The sequence below is a fragment of the Ranitomeya variabilis genome, chromosome 1, assembly GCF_051348905.1.
Source record: "Ranitomeya variabilis isolate aRanVar5 chromosome 1, aRanVar5.hap1, whole genome shotgun sequence".
NCBI classification, from domain to species: Eukaryota; Metazoa; Chordata; class Amphibia; order Anura; family Dendrobatidae; genus Ranitomeya; species Ranitomeya variabilis.
The window spans coordinates 24,247,161-24,269,559 of record NC_135232.1 but is presented as its reverse complement, the minus strand read 5'-3'; the positions used below and the strand labels follow the sequence as shown (position 1 = coordinate 24,269,559).

Genomic DNA, 22,399 nt, shown 5'->3' with positions numbered 1-22,399 from the left:
CCAGCCTGCCGAACGGGGCGCACACACACGCCAGCCTGCCGAACGGGGCGCACACACACGCACGCCAGCCTGCCGAACGGGGCGCACACACACGCACGCCAGCCTGCCGAACGGGGCGCACACACACGCACGCCAGCCTGCCGAACGGGGCGCACACACACGCCAGCCTGCCGAACGGGGCGCACACACACGCCAGCCTGCCGAACGGGGCGCACACACACGCCAGCCTGCCGAACGGGGCGCACACACACGCACGCCAGCCTGCCGAGTGGGTTGTGCAGGTAAAAACGCAAGCACGCCTGTCGAGCGGGACGCAGAAGCAAGTCCGCAGGTATACAGGCAAGCCCGCTGAGTAGTATGTACACACAAGCATGTCCGCCAAGTGGGGCGCACAAGCATGCACACAAACATGAGACAAGCAGTCAAGGGGGTGCGCATGTATGGTATGCATATTGAGGCCAAACATTTGAGGGGGCACACCCGCCAAGGCCAATCAAAGAAGAGTGAATGCATGACAAGACAAAGAAATTGAGACGGTGAGAACAGAGGCTGAGCAGACATTTTGCAACTTCAACAGGAAAAAGAAAAAGGCGATGTGAGGACCTGGAGAATAATGGAGAAGGCTCCGTCCTCTCAGGTGACAGGAGCACAATTTACTTTCTCTCTCCACACAAAGCCCTTTTGTTCGCCTCATGCAGATGGGAACGGTGTCGAGATTTCGATAAACTGAGGAAATAAAATGGCTCTGGTAGGATGGGGGTTGTGTCTGAGGTGGAGGGACAGCGTGCAGGATGCCGCAGAGAGCGCAGGACGCCGCAGAGGAGCGCAGGACCCCGCAGAGGAGCGCAGGACCCCGCAGAGGAGCGCAGGACCCCGCAGAGGAGCGCAGGACCCCGCAGAGCAGGGGCTACAGGTGGCGGTGGTGTTGACGCAGCATTATGACGTGACAACTTGCATTTGGGGCACGCTGTAAACAAGAAAGGCCACCATGGACTAAATTTTTTTTGGGGGGGTGGGGGGTGGGAGGGTGCACTAACTAATGAGGCTCGTACACAAGAGGGAACCTGACTTATCCTCCAGGAAAATTACTATACAAGGAGTTTTAATTGAGCCGTTGATGGTGGAGAGACAAAGCGTTGGCTCCGCCGGCGGCGCAGAGGTTAACGCAGAACCTCAGGCTTTAAATTGGCTAAAAAAAAAAAAAAAAAAATCCTGTTTGAAGTAGTCTTGAACCTTCACAAAGGAATTCTAATTGCAGGTGGTCAGGGCTTTAGTGTTTGATCCTTTCTGTTGCTCTTAACTCATGCACCGCTCCTTAATCAGCCAGATCCGTGGAGTCCTGCGCCCGGCCGGGGCGCTCTCCTCTTTTCCCACCCCCTGACCTGCCTTTTCGTCTTTCAAGTCTTAAGTCGCACTACTAATCTCCAGTTTCCTCTTAGGCTGCTGTCTTTTCAGAGATTTTCCATTTGTGACCTTTGCAGCAGAAGACACTTACAATAGGGCTTCCCCTTACGGACCGCGACGCACAAAGGCCCATTCTTGCAAACAAATAAGGGAAAAAAAACAACACACAAATGGAAACTTTGGCTGGGAACATGCAGCGCCTCCGACCTGAGCCTGCGCAGTCTTCGTCAACCTCCAGGTGAAGAGGGAAGAAAAAGGGACAAAAAACAAAAGCAAATTGTAAGTTCACGAACGGGACACACTAATAATGAAAGAAGGCGAGGGCAAGAAAACCGACGGAATCGCTGAGCAAGCAGAAAGGTGGCGAGACGGCGCAATATATGAGCATGCTGGGATGTGCAGTGCGGCGGTCCCATCATGCTCTGGGTGGAGTCACGTACCTCCTGGTCTCTCGCTGGTGATCAGTAGCGCACACAGTTTAATGGCGCCCTCATTACCATAAGGAATCACCAGTCACATGGAGCAAAGTCATATTTATAGGGCAGAGGTTTAGGCTGCTGATTGCTGCAGAAATGGCACAGAAGGAAGATGATCCCTCCGTGTATGGACAGAACTTGGATCACGTGACTAGAGGGGTCAGCCGCAGGGTTTCCCCAAGTGCCTCTACTACACCTCCCCCCATCTTGTAGAATCAATGCTTCATAGTAATCATGGTAATAACGAAATCCCACTCGTGACTGGGCATGACCCAACATCTTTCCAGCTTTGCAGTTTCATAATCTGCAATCAACCATTGCTTAAAGAGGGTGTGCAGATCAGAAAAACATGGCTGATTCCGACCGAGCCGACCCCGGGTAACTCCTTTAAGGACTGGCAGATTTTTGTTTTTTTTCCTCTCACATGCATGGCCAGTGATAATGAACGGGCAGCGTGTAGCCGATCTGCCTTAGGAGGGGCTCTGAAGCCCAAGGGGCCGTAATGTCAGGTCAATGATGTCTCACCATCCCACACAAACCATAGGTTGGGATTTGTCCATCCTACAAACCCTGACAGCTGTCACCGCACATCAGTCTCCCTGAACGTCAGGGGAGGCAGCAGTGGCCAGCGAAGAGTCTGCGTACAATTCTCACTATTCAGCCACCACTTTTACGGCTCCTGCCAGTCGCCCCCGTTCTAGAAATCGCAGAATGGCTTTAAAGTGACCCATCTCAGCCAGAATCAGAAAAGTCTAGAAACAGCCCCCAAAATTTAAGGCCTTCTGAATAGAATCAGTCACACAGCTTTCCCAGAGCCCTGAAACATCAGCTAAAGCCAGGAATCTGCAACACAAAACAGTCAAATGGGGTCTGATCCGGAGCGACTCTGACTAAAGGGCAAATTAAAAATACGTCCCTAAAGCAGGAGGGGGCAAGAGGGCAAAGCAACGAGGGTGGCGTTACTTCCCCGCTCGCTCGTCGTCCGTATCTCAGAGCCGCAGACATTTCCTTGTGACCTGTGATATCTCGCACCGCTCCTCTATCGCTGCAGGCTCAGGATTTCCAGCAAGAAGCTTAACAAAAAAAAATGATTAGCAAGCCCCACTGAAATTCCACGTTGTGCCCAGTTCCAGATTTCTGGATAAGAAACTTTTCAAACAGACAACTTGTGAGAGTCGCCATAAGTGGCGCTGAGTGTTAGCAGGGGGCGTTCGGCCACATATAGGAGAAGGCTGGGCAGGAATTCACAGCAGGAACTCCGATAATATTGGGATGGCAGCCTGCTGATCAGGATGGTTGCTGTTAGTACGGTGAGGGGCGCGGGGTCTCGCACCCACATGGAGCCATAGGAATATTAGAAAAGCTGGAAAAAAATTCTGGTTCAATTCACTTAATAAAAAACAAAAAACCAACAACTGCCTCCTGTGCCTTGTACCACATTTATTATGTGTCTCACACACTTTTTAGCTCCCTCTTGACAGTAGATGAGACATGACAAAAAGGAAAATAGAATTATAATAAAACATGTGGCAAAACTTTGGCACCGACCAAGACGTGATGCAAAGTCAGACAATGGCGTGGAACTGCTTGTATACTTTGCACCGGTTACAATGGATTAGTCATGTGCCCTTTGCTTTGTTACACTAGCATTTTCACGTACAGCTCTGGCCGTGTTCACAGTTGTGTTCCAGTAGCTTGCGAAAGTATTCACCCCCTTGGCATTTTCCATGTTTTGCTACCTCACAACCTGGAATTTCACTGGTTTTTAGGGTTAGCATCAGTTCATGTAAAGAACATGCCGACAACTGGGAACATTAGGCAAACAAATAGGACAAAACTGAAAACTTCAGCGTGCATGACTATTCACCCAACCTAAAGTCAGTATTTTGTAGAGCCTCCTTTTGTAGCAATTACAGCTGCAAGTCACTTTGGTTAAGTCTCTGAGCTTTCTACAGGGATTTTTGCCCATTCTTCAACGCATAACTGCTCCAGCTTCTTGACGTTAGATGGTTTCCTCTGGAGAACTGCAATCTTCAAGTCTGACCACAGATTCTCCATTGCATTAAGGTCCGGGCTTTGACTCGGCCGCTCCTAAACATTTACATGCTTCCCCTTACACTACTCGAGTGTTGCTTTAGCAGTATGCTTTGGGTCAGTGTGTTGTTGGAAGGTGAATCTCCGTCCCAGTCTCAAATCACTGACAAACAGGTTTTGCTCTAGAATATCCCTGTATGTCGCACCATCTATCTTCCCCTTGACTCGGACAATTTTCCCTGTCCCTGCTGCCAACAAACATCCTCACAGCATGATACTGCCACCACCATGTTTCACTGTGGGGATGGTGTTCTTGGGGTGATGAGCTGTGTTGGTTTGGCACCAGACATAGCGTTTACCTTGGTGGTCAAAAAGTTCAATTTTTGTCTCATCTGTTCACAGAACCTTCCTCCGTACATTTGGGGAGTTTCCCACATGTGTTTTGGCAAACTGATAACAAGCCTTACAATTTGAGTAAATTAAGGCTTTTATTCTGCTCACTCTATAAAGGCCACCTCTGTGGAGTGTATGGCTTATTGTGGTCTTATGGACAGATACTCCAGTCTCTGCCTGTGAACTCTGCAGTTCTTTCAGGGTTACCTTTGGTCTTTGTGCTGCCTCTCTGATTAATGCCCTACGTGCCGGGCTGTGAGTTTTGGCGAGAGCCCTCTCTTGGCAGGTTTGTTTTGGTACCATGTTCTTTCCATTTGATGATAAGGGATTTGATCGTGGTCCGAGGGATCATCAGAGACTGGGATATTTTTATTTTAATAACCCAACCCTGACTTGTGCTTCTGAATAACTTTGTCCCTGACTTGTCTGGAGATCTCCTTGGTCTTCATGGTCTTGTCTGGAGATCTCCTTGGTCTTCATGGTCTTGTCTGGAGATCTCCTTGGTCCTCATGGTCTTGTCTGGAGATCTCCTTGGTCCTCATGGTCTTGTCTGGAGATCTCCTTGGTCCTCATGGTCTTGTCTGGAGATCTCCTTGGTCCTCATGGTCTTGTCTGGAGATCTCCTTGGTTTTCGTGGTCTTGTCTGGAGATCTCCTTGGTCTTCATGGTGTCTGGTTAGTGGAGCCTCTAGGTAATGGTGTTGCAGCCTCTGTGGCCTTTCAGAAAAAGTTAAGTGTATATAGTGACAGACATGTGACACTTAGATTGCACACAGGGGACATCCTGTCACAAAGCATGGGGCTTATGAAGGGAAATGCTTGCACCAGAAATTTTTAGGGGCTTCTTCGCAAACGGGGTGAACACATATGCACATGCCAATTTTTAGTTATTTGATCCCATAAATTTAATTTATGCCTATATTTTTCTCACTTCACCAACTTAAGACTATTTAGTGCAAATGCATCACAGACAAGTCGGATTACAAAAATATTGACACAGTTTGTAATATCACAAGATGGGTGAATACTTTCGCAAGCCACTGTATTTCTCAGCCAAAGTAACAGCAGTGCCAGATTCCTGCCATGTCAGCACCAGTAAGACACCACTGCCTTGTAGGCTTATTTGTGGCGCCGTCCCCCCTCTTCATTATATATTCCAATGAGAAACAGTCAGATAGATCATATTCAGGGATGTCTCTGCGGGTCACCTCATATGTCGTCAGGCTGCATGACATCTCCCACATTTGGGAGCCCCTTCCTCTTCTGTCGCACACTTCGCCGCCCCAGGAGAAGGAAACCCCCTACGCTTGTTGACAGAAGGCTCGGGAAGTCACATGCTTGGAGCAAGTGACATTTTAGGTCTCTGGTCACACGTCCGCCGGCGTCACCGTAATCGTACAGCTTAACCGCGCTGCAAACTCGGTAGGAAAGTAAATCCTGTTACTTCACAAATGACTGAACGTCAAGCACGTCCTTATCTACACGTGAAGAGAACACACTACATGTCTTATCTCGGGATCTATAGGAGCTCCCTTATAAGCTTCTCATGGAGCCCACCCGTATATAGGAGTCTTGAAGTGACCCCGCTCCCAGGACAGACCCCTGGCATGGGGCAAGAGGCTCATTAACGCTAATAACGTCCCTTCTGCATTAAGAATAGACACGAGTGACACATTTTGATCCAAGTTTTGCACTCGGCTACCAAGAATAAATTCTCTTTATATATCCTAACCACAAAAGGCACGGACCCCCCGTCCATATACCCTACTACAGGATGTGAGTGGGGTCTTCGCTCAGAACCTGACCACAGACATATATTACATGGATGATCCCATTTAGAAGACGCATGCTCATACACTTCCCTTGCTGAATTCTGAGATAATGTCAGAGGCTCATATATGGAGGGTCTCACCATGCGGGGGTCTCACATGTCTGAGCTGCAGCCAGAGCGGCAGAATCACAAGAGGACGTCACGCGCATCGCTGCAAACAAACCAGAGAATCCAAGTGGAAGCATCCATGTAAATGTGCAGCGGGCACACGAGGACATGGCCGAAGCACGGTGACCGACACGTTGCCAGAAGTATTACTGTGCTGCAGATGCCAGGCATGGACTTAAGTCCCAAACCAGGTGTCCCTGCAACAGCGCTGCCAGGGGGCATTCCTGCTGGCACATGCTTAGCTAATACATGGCTCTACTACAGACCGGGAGCATAGTCAGTGCACACTATGAAGGGTCTCCAATATCTGGAAGGAGGACCCTTCCCCGATATGGCCATAGGAGACAGACATTATAGGGAACGGGGATGGGGGGGGTTTGGTCCTACATGAGCTGAAGCAATGATCCATAAGGCGAGAAATTAGGCAGTGGCTCTCCAGCCTGTGCAAAACTACAAGCACCATAATGCTCTCAGGAAATAAAGCAACACTAAAGTTGGGTGAAGTCAGTGAATGTGGCGGGTTGGTCGGTCATCTACCATAGCCCTGAGCCTTTCTTCTTCAGAGGTAGTATGTAGTTCGGAAAAAGCTCAATCTTCCCGCTCTACGCGCTACAGATGACCTATGATCTATGATGACTGGCCACAGCGGTCACCAAGTAATCCATGAAGAGCAGTGAAGTGCCAATATGTCACAAGTGGCCATAATGCGACCAGGACAAACAATAAAAGTCTACATTGTGGGGCACAGAGGGTCCGGCCATGTCTTGCTCAAAAGGGGATGACCTGCCCGCTATCCAGGGTGTGTGGGCAGCTCGCCCTTTGTTACAACCCAGCAGAGATCTGTGCAGTTGCTACATTTCGCTCACAGAGCATTATCTACACTGGATAAAATGTATCCACTGAGAACAGGACCAGTTATGTCCAGGGTTATGCCTCTGAATGAACAGAAGTGTTACTTTCACCGACGGCAAGCAGAGGTCTTGAAAATGGTGAGGAAATTAAACTAATTAAGTTGCCATCATCCTCTTTAGTGAGGCGGCCCCCCGATAGAGGGGTGACTGCGGCTATGGGCGCAGCGTGCAGATTCCCAGGCCATCTTACCGGAGAGATGAAGGCAGCTTCAGGAGGTCATCGGCCAGTGACTTTTACATTCAGAGAAAGCACAAGCTGCCCCCCGGGGCTGCCGGACGCCCTCGCATTTCTCTCCTGGAAGGAGTCCAGCACCTGGTTAGGTGCTGAACACTGACGGACTAATCAACTTTACATAACCTCGAGGTCAGTTTCGGGTCCCGGTGCTGAAACTGGGACAGCAACCAAATATTCCAGGCATGCACCCGCGACTCCCTGATCTATTAACAGACTCCCAGCGCTGCGGCGGGCTGTCACTTCCCGGTAGCACTGGTTAGCAGGACGTGGATCCAGGCTCCGCCAGCACCCATCCATTACAGCAGTGTTCCCCAACTCCGGTCCTCAAGAGCCACCAACAGGTCATGTCTTCAGGATTTCCTTAGTATTGCACAGGTGATGGAATTATTGCCTGTGCAGGTGATGCAATTATCACCTGTGCAATACTAAGGAAATCCTGAAGACATGACCTGTTCGTGGCTCTTGAGGACCGGAGTTGGGGAACACTGCATTACAGGATGCCCCATTCTGATCAACAGATGAGGACGGGAACGTCTTATGACAAGAGGATACGCTGCACCAAAACCCACACAGGAAGCCGAGCCGGCAGCGGTCAGCGCCTCCTGCAGCTGTACGAGGCCGCCCCGGAAATCACACGGCAGCCATATAGTGTGACTGTGGCCAAAAGTTTTGGCTTTCATAATTTTGTCCTTTTAGTTGGATGTTTCTCTGGTTACTGAAGTACAATGTTAAACTTTTTTTTTTTTACACTTCTAGGGTATGTGCACACAGTGCGGATTCTCAGCAGTTTTCCATGAGTTTACAGCACCATGTAAACCTATGGAAAACCAAATCCGCAGTGCACATGCTGCAGAAAATACCGCATGGAAATGCTGCGTTGTATTTTCCGCAGCATGCCAATTCTTTGTGTGGATTCCGCAGCGTTTTACACCTGTTCCTGTATAGGAATCCACAGGTGTAAAACCGCAGGTGGAATCCGCACAAAAAATGCTGTAAATCCGTGGTAAATAAGCAGTGCGTTTTACCTGTTGATTTTGCAAAAACGGTGCGGAAATATCTGCACACGAATCCGCAACGTAGGCTCATAGCGATAAAGCCATGAAGTTTCTGTGAAGCCTCAATATTTCTTGCGCTATCCCTTAGGGTATGTGCACACGTTGCGGATTCTCTGTGGATCCGCAGCGTTTTTTGAGGCGCAGAAACGCTGCAGATCCGCAACTGATTTACAGTACAAAGTAAATCAATGAGAAAAAAAAAAATGCTGTGCACACTTTGCGGAAAATCCAGTGCGGAAACACTGCGGATTAAAAGAAGTAGCATGTCACTTCTTTTTTGTGAATCTGCAACGTTTTTGTACCCATTCCATTATAGAAAACTGCAGGGGTAAAAACCGCAGCAAATCCGCAAGAAAACCGCAGCAAAACCGCACAAAAAACGCGATAAATCCGCAGCTGTGTTTTCTGCCAGGAAAGGCAGAATAAGCACCAGAAATTCCTAAGCCTAATCCGCAACGTGTGCACATAGCCTTAGGCTATGTGCACACAGTGCAGATTATTTGCGGTTTTTTAGCGTTTTTGCGCTATAAAAACGCTATAAAACCGCAAATAATCTGCATACATTAAGCATCCTATCATTTTTAATGAAATCCGCACTTTCTGTGCACATGATGTGCGTTTTTCCGCATGAAAAACGCATTGCAGTAAAAAACCGGACATGCTCATTAATTTTGCGGTTTTTTCGCGGTTTTCCCACTGTCTAATGCATTGGGAAATGTTTGGGAAAAACCGCGTCAAAAACGCGTCAAAACCGCGTCAAAACCGCGTCAAAAACGCGCAAAAAACGCGCAAAAAAACGCATGCGGTTTTTATGCGGAAATCTGGCAGAAATGTCCGGATTTTCACAGGAATTTTCTGCATCAATTCCTGAACGTGTGTATGGGGCCTTATTCTCCAGACTTTTGAGTCTTTACAAAAACTTCATGCATTTGTAAATAGAAGTGTAAAATCTTATAAAATGTTGATAATCGTAAGTAACTGTAGAAACATCCGAAAAACATTGAAGAGACAAAAGGTGAAAACTTTTGGCCACGACTGTACATAAAGCCCAAACACTCTTCTCTCCCAGAGTCCGTGCTACCTGCCCGATGGCAACACATCCTGCTCCGCTGCGCAGCCACACTGACCGCTTCCCTAGAGGCCTGAATAGCACGTCTGTGGGCGCAGTTGGAGTGTTCCGATGTGCCGCTCAGCTCACAAACATCATTCATTTCCCTCCATATCTATAATAATGCCGGGTGCCATCCTGTGGACGGTTCTGAAGGCCACGACCGAGGCTGAATTCCTGCCCTATTCATGTATGGATTGTGACTCTCGGTTCTGCTGCGCTGCCTCCTGACAATGAGAAACATTATTTATATCGCGGTGGGTGCGGCACGTCAGACAATTTTCCAAAAACTCCTCCACATGCACTGGGTGAAGGGATGGGGTGGGGGGGTGTTTATCATTGGGACCACATAAAAACACTGCGGAAACCCTCCTCTTCTAGACACATCTACGGGGAGAAACACTGCGGGGACCCTCCTCTTCTGGGCACATCTACTGAGGGCGACACTGCGGGGACCCTCCTCTTCTGGGCACATCTACTGAGGGCGACACTGCGGGGACCCTCCTCTTCTGGGCACATCTACTGAGGGCGACACTGCGGGGACCCTCCTCTTCTGGGCACATCTACGGGGAGAAACAGTGCGGGGGACCCTCCTCTTCTGGGCACATCTACTGAGGGCGACACTGCGGGGACCCTCCTCTTCTGGGCACATCTACGGGGAGAAACAGTGCGGGGACCCTCCTCTTCTGGACACATCTACGTGGAGAAACAGTGCGGGGACCCTCCTCTTCTGGACACATCTACGTGGAGAAACAGTGCGGGGGACCCTCCTCCTCTGGGCACATCTACTGAGGGCGACACTGCGGGGACCCTCCTCTTCTGGGCACATCTACTGAGGGCGACACTGCGGGGACCCTCCTCTTCTGGACACATCTACGTGGAGAAACACTGCGGGGGACCCTCCTCTTCTGGGCACATCTACTGAGGGCGACACTGCGGGGACCCTCCTCTTCTGGGCACATCTACGGGGAGAAACAGTGCGGGGACCCTCCTCTTCTGGACACATCTACGTGGAGAAACACTGCGGGGGACCCTCCTCTTCTGGACACATCTACGGGGAGAAACACTGCGGGGACCCTCCTCTTCTGGACACATCTACTGAGGGCGACACTGCGGGGACCCTCCTCTTCTGGGCACATCTACGTGGAGAAACACTGCGGGGGACCCTCCTCTTCTGGACACATCTACGGGAGAAACACTGCGGGGACCCTCCTCTTCTGGGCACATCTACTGAGGGCGACACTGCGGGGACCCTCCTCTTCTGGACACATCTACGGGGAGAAACACTGCAGGGACCCTCCTCTTCTGGACATCTACTGGGGGCGATACTGCGGGGACCCTCCTCTTCTGGACATCTACTGGGGGCGACACTGTGGGGACCCTCCTCTTCTGGACATCTACTGAGGGCGACACTGCGGGGACCCTCCTCTTCTGGACATCTACTGAGGGTGACACTGCAGGGACCCTCCTCTTCTGGACACATCTACTGGGGGCAAGAGTGCAGGGACCCTCCTTTTCTAGACATCTACTGGGGGAGACAGTGCAGGGACCCTCCTCTTCTGGACACATCTACTGGGGGGCGACACTGCGGGGACCCTCCTTTTCTAGACACATCTACTGGGGGAGACAGTGCAGGGACCCTCCTCTTCTGGGCACATTGACCATGTATTTTCCATTAACATTACATCATGCACCATTACACCAATACACTCATTCTACAAATGGAGCGAAGGAGGCACCAAAACTAAATCTGAGTGCCGTCACCCAACACTCGTTACCGACTGGCAACATCTATCCATACAGATTCATATTAATATAATTCATAGTGAATTGCACAAAGCACAGAAATGCCGCCTAGCTTTATCCAAAAAGAAAAAGTTTGGCCAAACTTTTAAAACTATTTTCAGACATTGGAACACATTAGCTCCCTCTAGTGGTGGCAGCAGGCAGAAGTTTAGAACATTTGCTATATTCAGACCAGGCAGATTTTCTGCAACTGATGTCAAACCGGTCGCTAAAAATCAGCGCAGACATCGAGTTCACAGTATGAACTCTGCATCTACCCCGGTCTTTGGTGCAGATCGCACTGCGATAAATCCTGTGCAAAGCCGCAGCTCTACTGTATTGGTGAACGCTGCGGATCAGCTGCTCTGACCTCCTGACAGCCCAAAGGACGTCACCGGGTCTGTACAGCACACTATGGTAGGGAAGACGTCTCCAGAACTCTGCAGCATTGAGAAATCATAGCGTAATAACGGAAAAAGCAAAAAACCCTGCGGGGAGGGGGGGATTCAGTGTATGAGACCCTGCAATATCTGAGCACCCTGACCTAACACTAGGGGCACAGCCACATAGCCATCATTGGGGACACAGATACAGAGGGGGCTATAAATAGCCAGGACGTGGCCACCACCAGCGGGAAGGGGGGATAACACAAGGCTCCCTGATTTTCTGGTAAGACACAATGAGCCGCACTATTTGGCTTTCTGGCTCATCCCCTCATCCTATTAATGGCTCAGATGTTATTTCTGTCCGGGTTTATTTCAGGGGATTAAGGAGAACTCCGACACAAAGTGGCCGAGGAAAAGCGGAGAAAAGTGCAGCAAGAGGGCCGAGCTCTGGGCCATTTCCTGAGCTTGTGTCAGTGTCTTGAGACCCCCTCGCTGCCCTGACACATATGTTTAAAGGATCACCACCCCCCATTGGAGGCTCGGCTATACCGGGAGCACTTAAAGGCACAGTCAGCACTTACCGGAGCGCTGTGGCTGCCAGCAGCACCATGCACACATCTAACAGTGCACCCCACATACTAAGAAAAGAAGCAAACGCCCTCCCCCCGACCCCACTGCTGCGGTGACCCCCAATAGTCACCCATCCGATGACCCTGCAGCAGCTATCGGGCGATGGAGCAATGTTTCCAGCTGGCATATAATGTGTGCAGCATTCTGCGATGGAGCATGCAGCGGGCGGCCGCTAGTTCCATCACATTGTGGATGAAGCCTTATAGCCTGAGCATCATATACACCAGAACTGGAAGCTCTGCAGCGACACTATAAAGCCCAGCATGCTCCTTACATGGAACGCTGGGACTTGTAGTGTCACACATACGTATATATAGATATGCCGACCGTATAAAAGAAATATAGAAGAAAAAAAATACAACTAAAGCTAACCTGTCCAGGACTGCAGTGAAGCTCATGTTATACCAGGTGCTACAAGGAGGGGAATGGGGAACAAAAAGGAAAACATTTCATAGTCCAGGTCCAAAGACCACCTAAGGTTTCTACATACTTGTCAATATGTGAGGACAGGGAGAAACCAAACACAACTAATCCCCACACTGTGGATGAAGCTCATGTTATACCGAGCGAGGGGGGGGGGGGGGGGGGGGTTAAAAACAAAACAAATACATAAATCATAGCCCAGGTCCAAAGACCACCTAAAGTTAGACACAGAGGAACAAACACCACAAAATCCGACCCGCCCCCCACTACAAGCAAAGCTCATGTTATACCGAGGGAGCACAAAGGTTTACTTGGTAATCCCGCTATGTTCAGTGACGCTTCACACACAGTATATAGGAGCAATGTGTATACAGAAGCCTACGGAGGGGTGTACGTAAACCAGACACAGCAATACTACCGGGGTCCCCGAGGTCTCAGCCAGGGGCCACAGTCCGACACGTGTCACAAGTGCACAGATCCCCCTGATCACAACATGCACGGTGTGGCGGTATTCTACGCCTTACCTGCACACCCTCCGCCATTGCCCCCCGCCGCCAGGCACAGGTAAGGTCTCCAGGAGAGCGCCGCCGCAGACAGAGCAGCATTGTGTGCAGCAGAGGAGGAGGCGGGTGACAGGAACAGGCTGCTGGGACCCCAATGTTTGCACAGCTACACATAAAGCAGATAAAAAAAAGGACGGTTTGATCTCCCTTAACTCTTTCCTTGCCAGCGCTCTGCTACAACCTGGGGCTCGCACACAAACCGACCCCACGGGAGGCGAAACAAAGACGAATTCAAGCCGTAAACAGACGGCAGCAGTTATGTCTCTGAAATGCCACCGTCCATCTGTGCCCGGCCTGGCATCAGCAGGCATTTACCTAATTAATGAATGCACAATATAGGAGGGCAGCACGGCCTGCAGCAATGACCCGGGCAGCGGGCCACCTGGACCCAGACAGCCAGAACCTACACCCCTCTCCACCAGGACATTACAGGTGGTACACACGGCAGCGGCCGTATAACCAGTGGCATGCACATGGCGCCCCGTCACCATGCCCCGGTGGTCCCCCCCGTCGTCACCATGCCCCGGTGGTCCCCCCCCCGTCGTCACCATGCCCCGGTGGTCCCCCCCCCCGTCGTCACCATGCCCCGGTGGTCCCCCCCCCGTCGTCACCATGCCCCGGTGGTCCCCCCCCCGTCGTCACCATGCCCCGGTGGTCCCCCCCCCCCCTTCGTCACCATGCCCCGGTGGTCCCCCCCCCTTCGTCACCATGCCCCGGTGGTCCCCCCCCCTTCGTCACCATGCCCCGGTGGTCCCCCCCCCCCGTCGTCACCATGCCCCGGTGGTCCCCCCCCCCCCGTCGTCACCATGCCCCGGTGGTCCCCCCCCCGTCGTCACCATGCCCCGGTGGTCCCCCCCCCGTCGTCACCATGCCCCGGTGGTCCCCCCCCCCCGTCGTCACCATGCCCCGGTGGTCCCCCCCGTCGTCACCATGCCCCGGTGGTCCCCCCCCGTCGTCACCATGCCCCGGTGGTCCCCCCCCGTCGTCACCATGCCCCGGTGGTCCCCCCCGTCGTCACCATGCCCCGGTGGTCCCCCCCGTCGTCACCATGCCCCGGTGGTCCCCCCCCGTCGTCACCATGCCCCGGTGGTCCCCCCCCCCCGTCGTCACCATGCCCCGGTGGTCCCCCCCCCCCCGTCGTCACCATGCCCCGGTGGTCCCCCCCCCCGTCGTCACCATGCCCCGGTGGTCCCCCCCCCGTCGTCACCATGCCCCGGTGGTCCCCCCCCCGTCGTCACCATGCCCCGGTGGTCCCCCCCGTCGTCACCATGCCCCGGTGGTCCCCCCCATCGTCACCAGGCATCAATGAGTGACAGCTCCAGAGGCTTCACCTCCTGCAGTTGTCCCCTGCAGACCACCCTGAGGGGCCGCACACGGAATGTGAGAAGTATCCATAAAGATAAAAATACTCATGTAGCAGAGTGGAGCGCGCGCCACCCGTTACACAGGACTGCAGGTAACCTGACCACACCACCATTAAACTGGGGAAGTTTGTAAAAGTTGCAGCACGCCAGGCCCCAATACCGCGCTGTCTGCTTGCTGGCAGTGAACGACAACACCGTCGATTCCATTCAGAGTCGTGACCCTGCACACAGCTCCTCCTGCCTCAGCTGAAGCTTTGTCACAATTGCACCAGTGTAAAACATTCTAGCGAACAACCAGAAGAATGGAAACAATACTGACACCTCGCCCCACAGCAAGCAGAGATCCTGACCCGTCCTGGTCGCCCACCCTCCAGTCTGATGTGTGGACCCCGAGGTTACACAATGACACGACACCGCAGCGAGGGCGCACACAGCAGGGACACCACAGCCTGCTTGCTGGCAGCGAACGGAGCTTGGATCCCCCCCGATCTCTGCTGACTGGTTACAATGTGTCACTCTGCACCAGACACAACTGTAACGGCCCCTCAGCTGTGAACAAGCTCTGGATGCACCGACCACTCACTGACCGGCAGCAGCGCTGGATGCACCGACCACTCACTGACCGGCAGCAGCGCTGGATGCACCGACCACTCACTGACCGGCAGCAGCGCTGGATGCACCGACCACTCACTGACCGGCAGCAGCCCTCTCCCCCTGTGAGCGGGCCATGCTGGGCGCTGTAGTCCGCACGTACCCGGCACTCAGGCTCCCGGGCTCCCCGGCCTCGCCGCTGGCTCCGGGCTCCAGCTCCCCGGGCTCCTTCTCCACATCCACACTCCGCACTCTGCGCAGCTGCTTCCGCCTCCAGTCATCCGCCCTGGTCTCCCCGGCCCCGGTTTCCGCCTCTCCGCCGTGCAGCCGCCCCGTCTCCGGACTCCCGGGGGTCGTGACGCCGCCCGCGGCTGCGGATAATCCGGACGACGAGCTCCGACTCCCCGCCGCCGCCGCCATCTTCCTGGGGCCAGGTTTACATTCGTGTGTGGGCCGCCCAGGAGAAGGGGGCGGAGTCTACAAGTCAGCGAGGGGCGGCCACTGGGATGGACGCAGTTTACGTAACCTGGGATCGGCCAGGTACGTAAATGGCGTAGAGCTCTCAGTGGTAACACTGCCCAGCTCACTGGCCCGCCGAATCGCTCCGTGGGTTCCGGTGTGGGCGGAGGAGTACAAAGCCGCCAGGTTATGGTAGGAGGATGTCTGTAGGGGATCCTCCGTTCACCTGTGCTGCGGTGTTACGCAAATCGCGCACAATCTTACGTAAAATGAGTAGAGTACAGGTAGAGACTTACGTAGAGTACTTAATCTGTGCGTGGGCGTGTCCTCTACCGCCCACATGAGGCCGGGCACGTAGTTCAAACGGTCAGAGCCTAGCTCGGAGCTACCTGGGAGAGCAGCGTCGGTCAGAGCACAGGAGAGGGCGAGGAGTGCGGGGGAGAGGGCGCAGTGTGCGGGGGAGAGGGCTCACTGTGCGGGGGAGAGGGCTCACTGTGCGGGGCGAGGAGTGCGGGGGAGAGGGCGCACTGTGCGGGGCGAGGAGTGCGGGGGAGAGGGCGCACTGTGCGGGGCGAGGAGTGCGGGGGAGAGGGCGCACTGTGCGGGGCGAGGAGTGCGGGGGAGAGGGCGCACTGTGCGGGGCGAGGAGTGCGGGGGAGAGGGCGCACTGTGCGGGGCGAGGAGTGCGGGGGAGAGGGCGCACTGTGCGGGGCGAGGAGTGCGGGGGAGAGGGCGCACTGTGCGGGGCGAGGAGTGCGGGGGAGAGGGCGCACTGTGCGGGGCAGAGAAGTGCGGGGGAGAGGGCGCACTGTGCGGGGCAGAGAAGTGCGGGGGAGAGGGCGCACTGTGTGGGACAGAGGAGTGGGGGGAGGGCGCAGAGGGTGGTTATAAATGGTATAGTCTCTAACTGGGTCGCTATGACCAGTGAGGTACCGCAGGGGTCGGTGTTGGGACCTGTTCTCTTCAACATATTCATTAATGATCTGGTAGAAGGTTTACACAGTAAAATATTGATATTTGCAGATGATACAAAACTATGTAAAGCAGTTAATACAAGAGAAGATAGTATTCTGCTACAGATGGATCTGGATAAGTTGGAAACTTGGGCTGAAAGGTGGCAGATGAGGTTTAACAATGATAAATGTAAGGTTATACACATGGGAAGAAGGAATCAATATCACCATTACACACTGAACGGGAAACCACTGGGTAAATCTGACAGGGAGAAGGACTTGGGGATCCTAGTTAATGATAAACTTACCTGGAGCAGCCAGTGCCAGGCAGCAGCTGCCAAGGCAAACAGGATCATGGGGTGCATTAAAAGAGGTCTGGATACACATGATGAGAGCATTATACTGCCTCTGTACAAATCCCTAGTTAGACCGCACATGGAGTACTGTGTACAGTTTTGGGCACCGGTGCTCAGGAAGGATATAATGGAACTAGAGAGAGTACAAAGGAGGGCAACAAAATTAATAAAGGGGATGGGAGAACTACAATACCCAGATAGATTAGCGAAATTAGGATTATTTAGTCTAGAAAAAAGACGACTGAGGGGCGATCTAATAACCATGTATAAGTATATAAGGGGACAATACAAATATCTCGCTGAGGATCTGTTTATACCAAGGAAGGTGACGGGCACAAGGGGCATTCTCTGCGTCTGGAGGAGAGAAGGTTTTTCCACCAAAATAGAAGAGGATTCTTTACTGTTAGGGCAGTGAGAATCTGGAATTGCTTGCCTGAGGAGGTGGTGATGGCGAACTCAGTCGAGGGGTTCAAGAGAGGCCTGGATGTCTTCCTGGAGCAGAACAATATTGTATCATACAATTATTAGGTTCTGTAGAAGGACGTAGATCTGGGGATTTATTATGATGGAATATAGGCTGAACTGGATGGACAAATGTCTTTTTCGGCCTTACTAACTATGTTACTATGTTACCCTCCAGGAAGACATCCAGGCCTCTCTTGAAACCCTCGACTGAGTTCGTCATCACCACCTCCTCAGGCAAGGAATTCCGGATTCTCACTGCCCTAACAGTAAAAAATCCTCTTCTATGTTGGTGGAAATACCTCTCCAGACGCAGAGAAGCCCTCTTGTGACCGTCACCTTCCTTGGCATAAACAGATCCTCGGAGAGATATTTGTATTGTCCCCTTATATACTTATACATGGTTGTTAGATCGCCCCTCAGTCTAAATAATGTTATTTGGGCACCGTATTATTGTATTATTTGGGCATTGAATGCTAATGCAACAACAGTACATAAATAATATGGTCAGATGTTGCTTCAATAATGCAGTCACTTGGTACAATCATATACAGTAGATCTCCAATAATAAACTTACTATGCTCCAATAATAGTCACATGGAGCTCCAATAATAGAATCATTCAGTGCTCCAATAATAGTCATTCAGTGCTCCAATAATATCATACAGTGCTCCAATAATATCATACAGTGCTCCTATAATATAGTCATACCGTACTCCAATAATACTATCATACAGTGCTTCAATAATACAATCATATGGTGCTCCAATAATTCAATCATACAGTGCTCCTATGATAGTTATACAGTACTCCAATAATACATTCATATAGTGCTCCAATAATATAATCATACAGTGCTCCAATAATACAATCATACAGTGCTCCAATAATGCAGACATACAGTGCTCCAATAATACAATCACGCAATGCTCCAATAATAGTCTTACAGTGCTCCAATAATAGTCATACAGTGCTCCAATAATACAGTCATATAGTTCTCCAATAATAGTCTTACAGTGCTCCAATAATAGTCATACAGTGCTCCTATAATACAATCACACAGTGCTCCAATAATACAGTTCCAATAATACAATCACACAGTGCTCCAATAATACAGTGCTCCAATAATACAATCATACAGTGCTCCAATAAGAGTCATACAGTGCTCTAATAATAGTGATACAGTGCTCCTATAATACAATCACACAGTGCTCCAATAATACAATCATACAATGCTCCTATAATACAGTCATTCAGTGCTCCAATAACAGTCATTCAGTGCTCCAATAATACGATCATACAGTGCTCCAATAACAGTCATACAGTGCTCCTATAATACAATCACACAGTGCTCCAATAATACAATCATACAATGCTCCTATAATACAGTCATTCAGTGCTCCAATAACAGTCATTCAGTGCTCCAATAATACGATCATACAGTGCTCCAATAACAGTCATACAATGCTCCTATAATACAATCACACAGTGCTCCAATAAGTCATACAGTGCTCCAATAATACAGTAATATGGTGCTCCAATAATACAATCATACAGTGTTCGTATAATACAGCAATACAGTGCTCCAATAATACAATCATTCAGTGCTTCTATAATACAGTCATACGGTGCTCCTATAATAGAATAATACAGTGCTCCAATAATAGTCACAAAGTATTTAATTACTTGAGCACTGTACGATTGTATTAATATGGTGTTGTATGATAGTTTTATTCTAGCAGTGTATGATGGTGCATATACAGTACATATATATGTAAAGATATAAATATGTTTTATACAAGTGTTATAAAGTTAGCAACTCGTCTTTACAGTCGCAGTGGCCCTATGACAAGCATGACTCCATCCTGAGGTACAGAAGTAACGAGTTAGGCTACGTTCACATTTGCGTTGTGCGCCGCAGCGTCGGCGACGCAACGCACAACGCAAACAAAAACGCATGCAAAACGCTGCGTTTTGCGACGCATGCGTCCTTTTTTTGGTTGATTTTGGACGCAGCAAAAATGCAACTTGCTGCGTCCTCTGCACCCGGACGCGGGTGACGCATGCGTCGCAAAACGCAAGTGCAACGCATGTCCATGCGCCCCCATGTTAAATATAGGGGCGCATGACGCATGCGGCGACGCTGCGGCGCAGACCGCAAATGTGAACGTAGCCTTAGTTAACAATCATAAGGACGGCAGTTATACATCTATTCTGATAGTTATACATAGTAACACATCATTAGTTGATCGTTCCGTTACCTGGGTGTACCCACATTTCTAATATTAGAACCATTCACAGTACATTTCCCAATGTAGTCACTACAAGCTCCAGGACTCTCTGTGCTTCACCTGCAGCCACTACCTGGGCTACAAACATGCCCGTGTTGTGGCTGAATACATGATGAGACTAGAAATCCTGTTTTATATATTCCGGCTTCAGCTCAGCAGGAAATACAAGAAAGTAGGCCACATGTCTGCGGGGCAGAGAGTCTGCGGGCTGAGATGGCGGTTATCTAACTCTTCTTATGTACACTTCAGTTCTTATGCTAAGAAATGCCCCCGCAGCCGGCTCATCTCCTGCACATTGCCTCCTTGTAAGATACACACCACAATCTGATTGGGTAATGGTCAGGAGGAGACAAAAATAGCAATGCGGCAGTTTGCAGGGAAGATTTAGCCACGAGCAAGGGTCACGGCGGCTTCTTGGTGCATTTAAAGGCATTTCTTCCTTTAATGAACGCAATAAAGGAGGTCTTGCTGTGATCTGTTAAAGCATGGCAGCAGGTGTGCACTTTCCCTTCAGCGTCACCGCAGGGGAAATGTAGAATTACCCGGTCCTTATTAGAATCTATGGTGTTCCTGTGCAATGCTAGTGTCACGCTGTGATGGTCTTCATTAAGGAAGGGAGGCCTGGAACTAGGACCCTAACTATCTCTGTCCTGGGGGTACTCTTGAAGGCGGAGAGGCCTGAGTCTCCGACCTTATTATGCTTCTGTTAAACCCTGATCTGTCCCTTTCACCACCCCATGAGGCATGGGACAGAAATATAAGGTAAACAAGACACAAAGACTAAACAGGGGTAACAGAAAGAAACAAACACACTCCCCAAAGGTAAAGAGAGATATAGGGAAGGATAGAAATTCACCGACCAAATGGGAATAGGACAATGAGGAAAGCATACACCCAAAAACAGCACGCAACAATCTTCAGAAGCAATAACAGTCTCCTATTCAGCACAGCCTCTCCACGGAGCTAGGAAGCAAAGCTTTCACTGGCCAGGTTTTATAGGGAGAGGTAATGACCAGATCAGAAGCAGCTGAAAAAGGAGATGCAAGTTTCTGACCAACATAAAAAGGGTCATTAACCTCTTTAGCACCAAACGAAACCAAATCCATTTAATATGGCACAAACAAACAGGCTAAGTGGAAGATCTGCGATGACACACTAGTAACAGCAATGCTACTCCGGGTCCTCCACAGCGAAGCCTGCTCAGTCTAATTATTCTGTAAGCTAAATTTTCATCCAAGAATATTGGTGTCATGATGCAGGCCGGGGTTTGTTTCTTGCTATTCTTCCCCTGGTCTGGTCATGCGGGGGTTAACCTTCCTTGCCTCGTTTTGGGATCTGTTTTGCTATTTCAGTCCATGGCTGCCTGCAGGCAGTGTCAGCTATAGTTCTTGCCCCTGGCTTAAGTGACTGACCCTGTTACACTCTGATTTGTCCTCTGCCCGTTTACTCAGTTCCCCTGCCTTCCCATTCCTGCTTCCCCGCTCGTCTAGCTGTTTGCGCCTCGTGCTGTGACCTTTGGTATCTGACTCGGTTTGTCCTCTGACTTCTTTTTCTGTCTCACATCTCTGGCATTTCTGCTCCCGACTGGTTCCGAGGATTGTATCTGACCACTTGTATTGCTGTTTCCCCTGGTGCTGTGTCTCCTGTCTGTTCTTGACCCGGCTTGTCTGACCACTCTCTTGCCTAGTGGCGCCTGCGCTGCTGCACTGTAGTATTACGCCGTGTACTACCTATCTTTCCTCTACAGCATCCCCTGGTATAAGAGGTACGATACGGCAGCATTACAATTGGGCGGACAACCCGTGTTCTCATCACCAAGCAGTAAACACCAATTTTCAGCTTATGGTGCAGATCATGTGAATCTTCGCTGAAATAATGCATCCGATGATAAGGATCCATCGGACGTGATTTGAGTTGTGCGAATTTCCAGTCTCAATCATTTTGGAGGAAGAGATTTTATTTGGTGCAAATCGAAGCTGCCAAAAAGTGGTAAAAAAAAAATCCTCACCTCGGTCCTTTCTATACGTGTCCCAGCACCACCCAGTATTCTAATTAATTCCGGTTGGGCCTTCTTCTCGCTACTTCAGGGTCGTCTTTCTTCTGGAGCTGTTGTTGACCAGAGCCCATATGGAGCACAGGCACAACATGTGATGGAATCGATGTGTGTTGTGCCCCACGAGAGCGCTGAAATGGGTTGTGTCCCCCATGACAGAGTGATGCCCAGTCAATAAGAGAGAAGACATAGAAGTGTCAAGAAGAGAAAGACCGCCCTAGAGGATCCGCTCTGAATTCCTGGCAGCTGTGGGGAGGGGTGAAGAGAGGTGAGAATAGGAGATTTGTCAGTACAAGGCCCCATGTTATCCCACGGATGTGCGCCCACTAGGGTCACATTTTCATATCGACTTTCTTGGGCTTCTCTAATCCGCTCCTTCGTCATGACGGACGTTTGATTTATTGACATTAGTCTTGGTTCCTGTTTTACATCACTTCCACCTTCTATATAGCTCATTACTGGAGGGAGAAGCAGACAGATGACCAGTCAGGTGTTTCTGTGAGTGATCTTGTGTGTACATTTCTCTCTG

At 50.7% G+C, this 22,399-nt stretch overlaps 1 protein-coding gene across 2 annotated transcripts in view; it reads right to left on the bottom strand.

Moving 5' to 3' along the window:
• MAP3K1 (mitogen-activated protein kinase kinase kinase 1) overlaps nucleotides 1–15,759 on the bottom strand; it is a 34,020-nt gene extending 18,261 nt beyond the window's left edge. For both annotated transcript variants that reach the window (XM_077281398.1, XM_077281399.1), the window contains exon 1: nucleotides 15,460–15,759. In XM_077281398.1, the coding sequence (XP_077137513.1) occupies nucleotides 15,460–15,716 (257 nt within the window). In that variant the 5' untranslated portion in view covers nucleotides 15,717–15,759. The remainder of the gene's footprint in view (nucleotides 1–15,459) is intronic.
• Nucleotides 15,760–22,399: the final 6,640 nt, after the last annotated feature.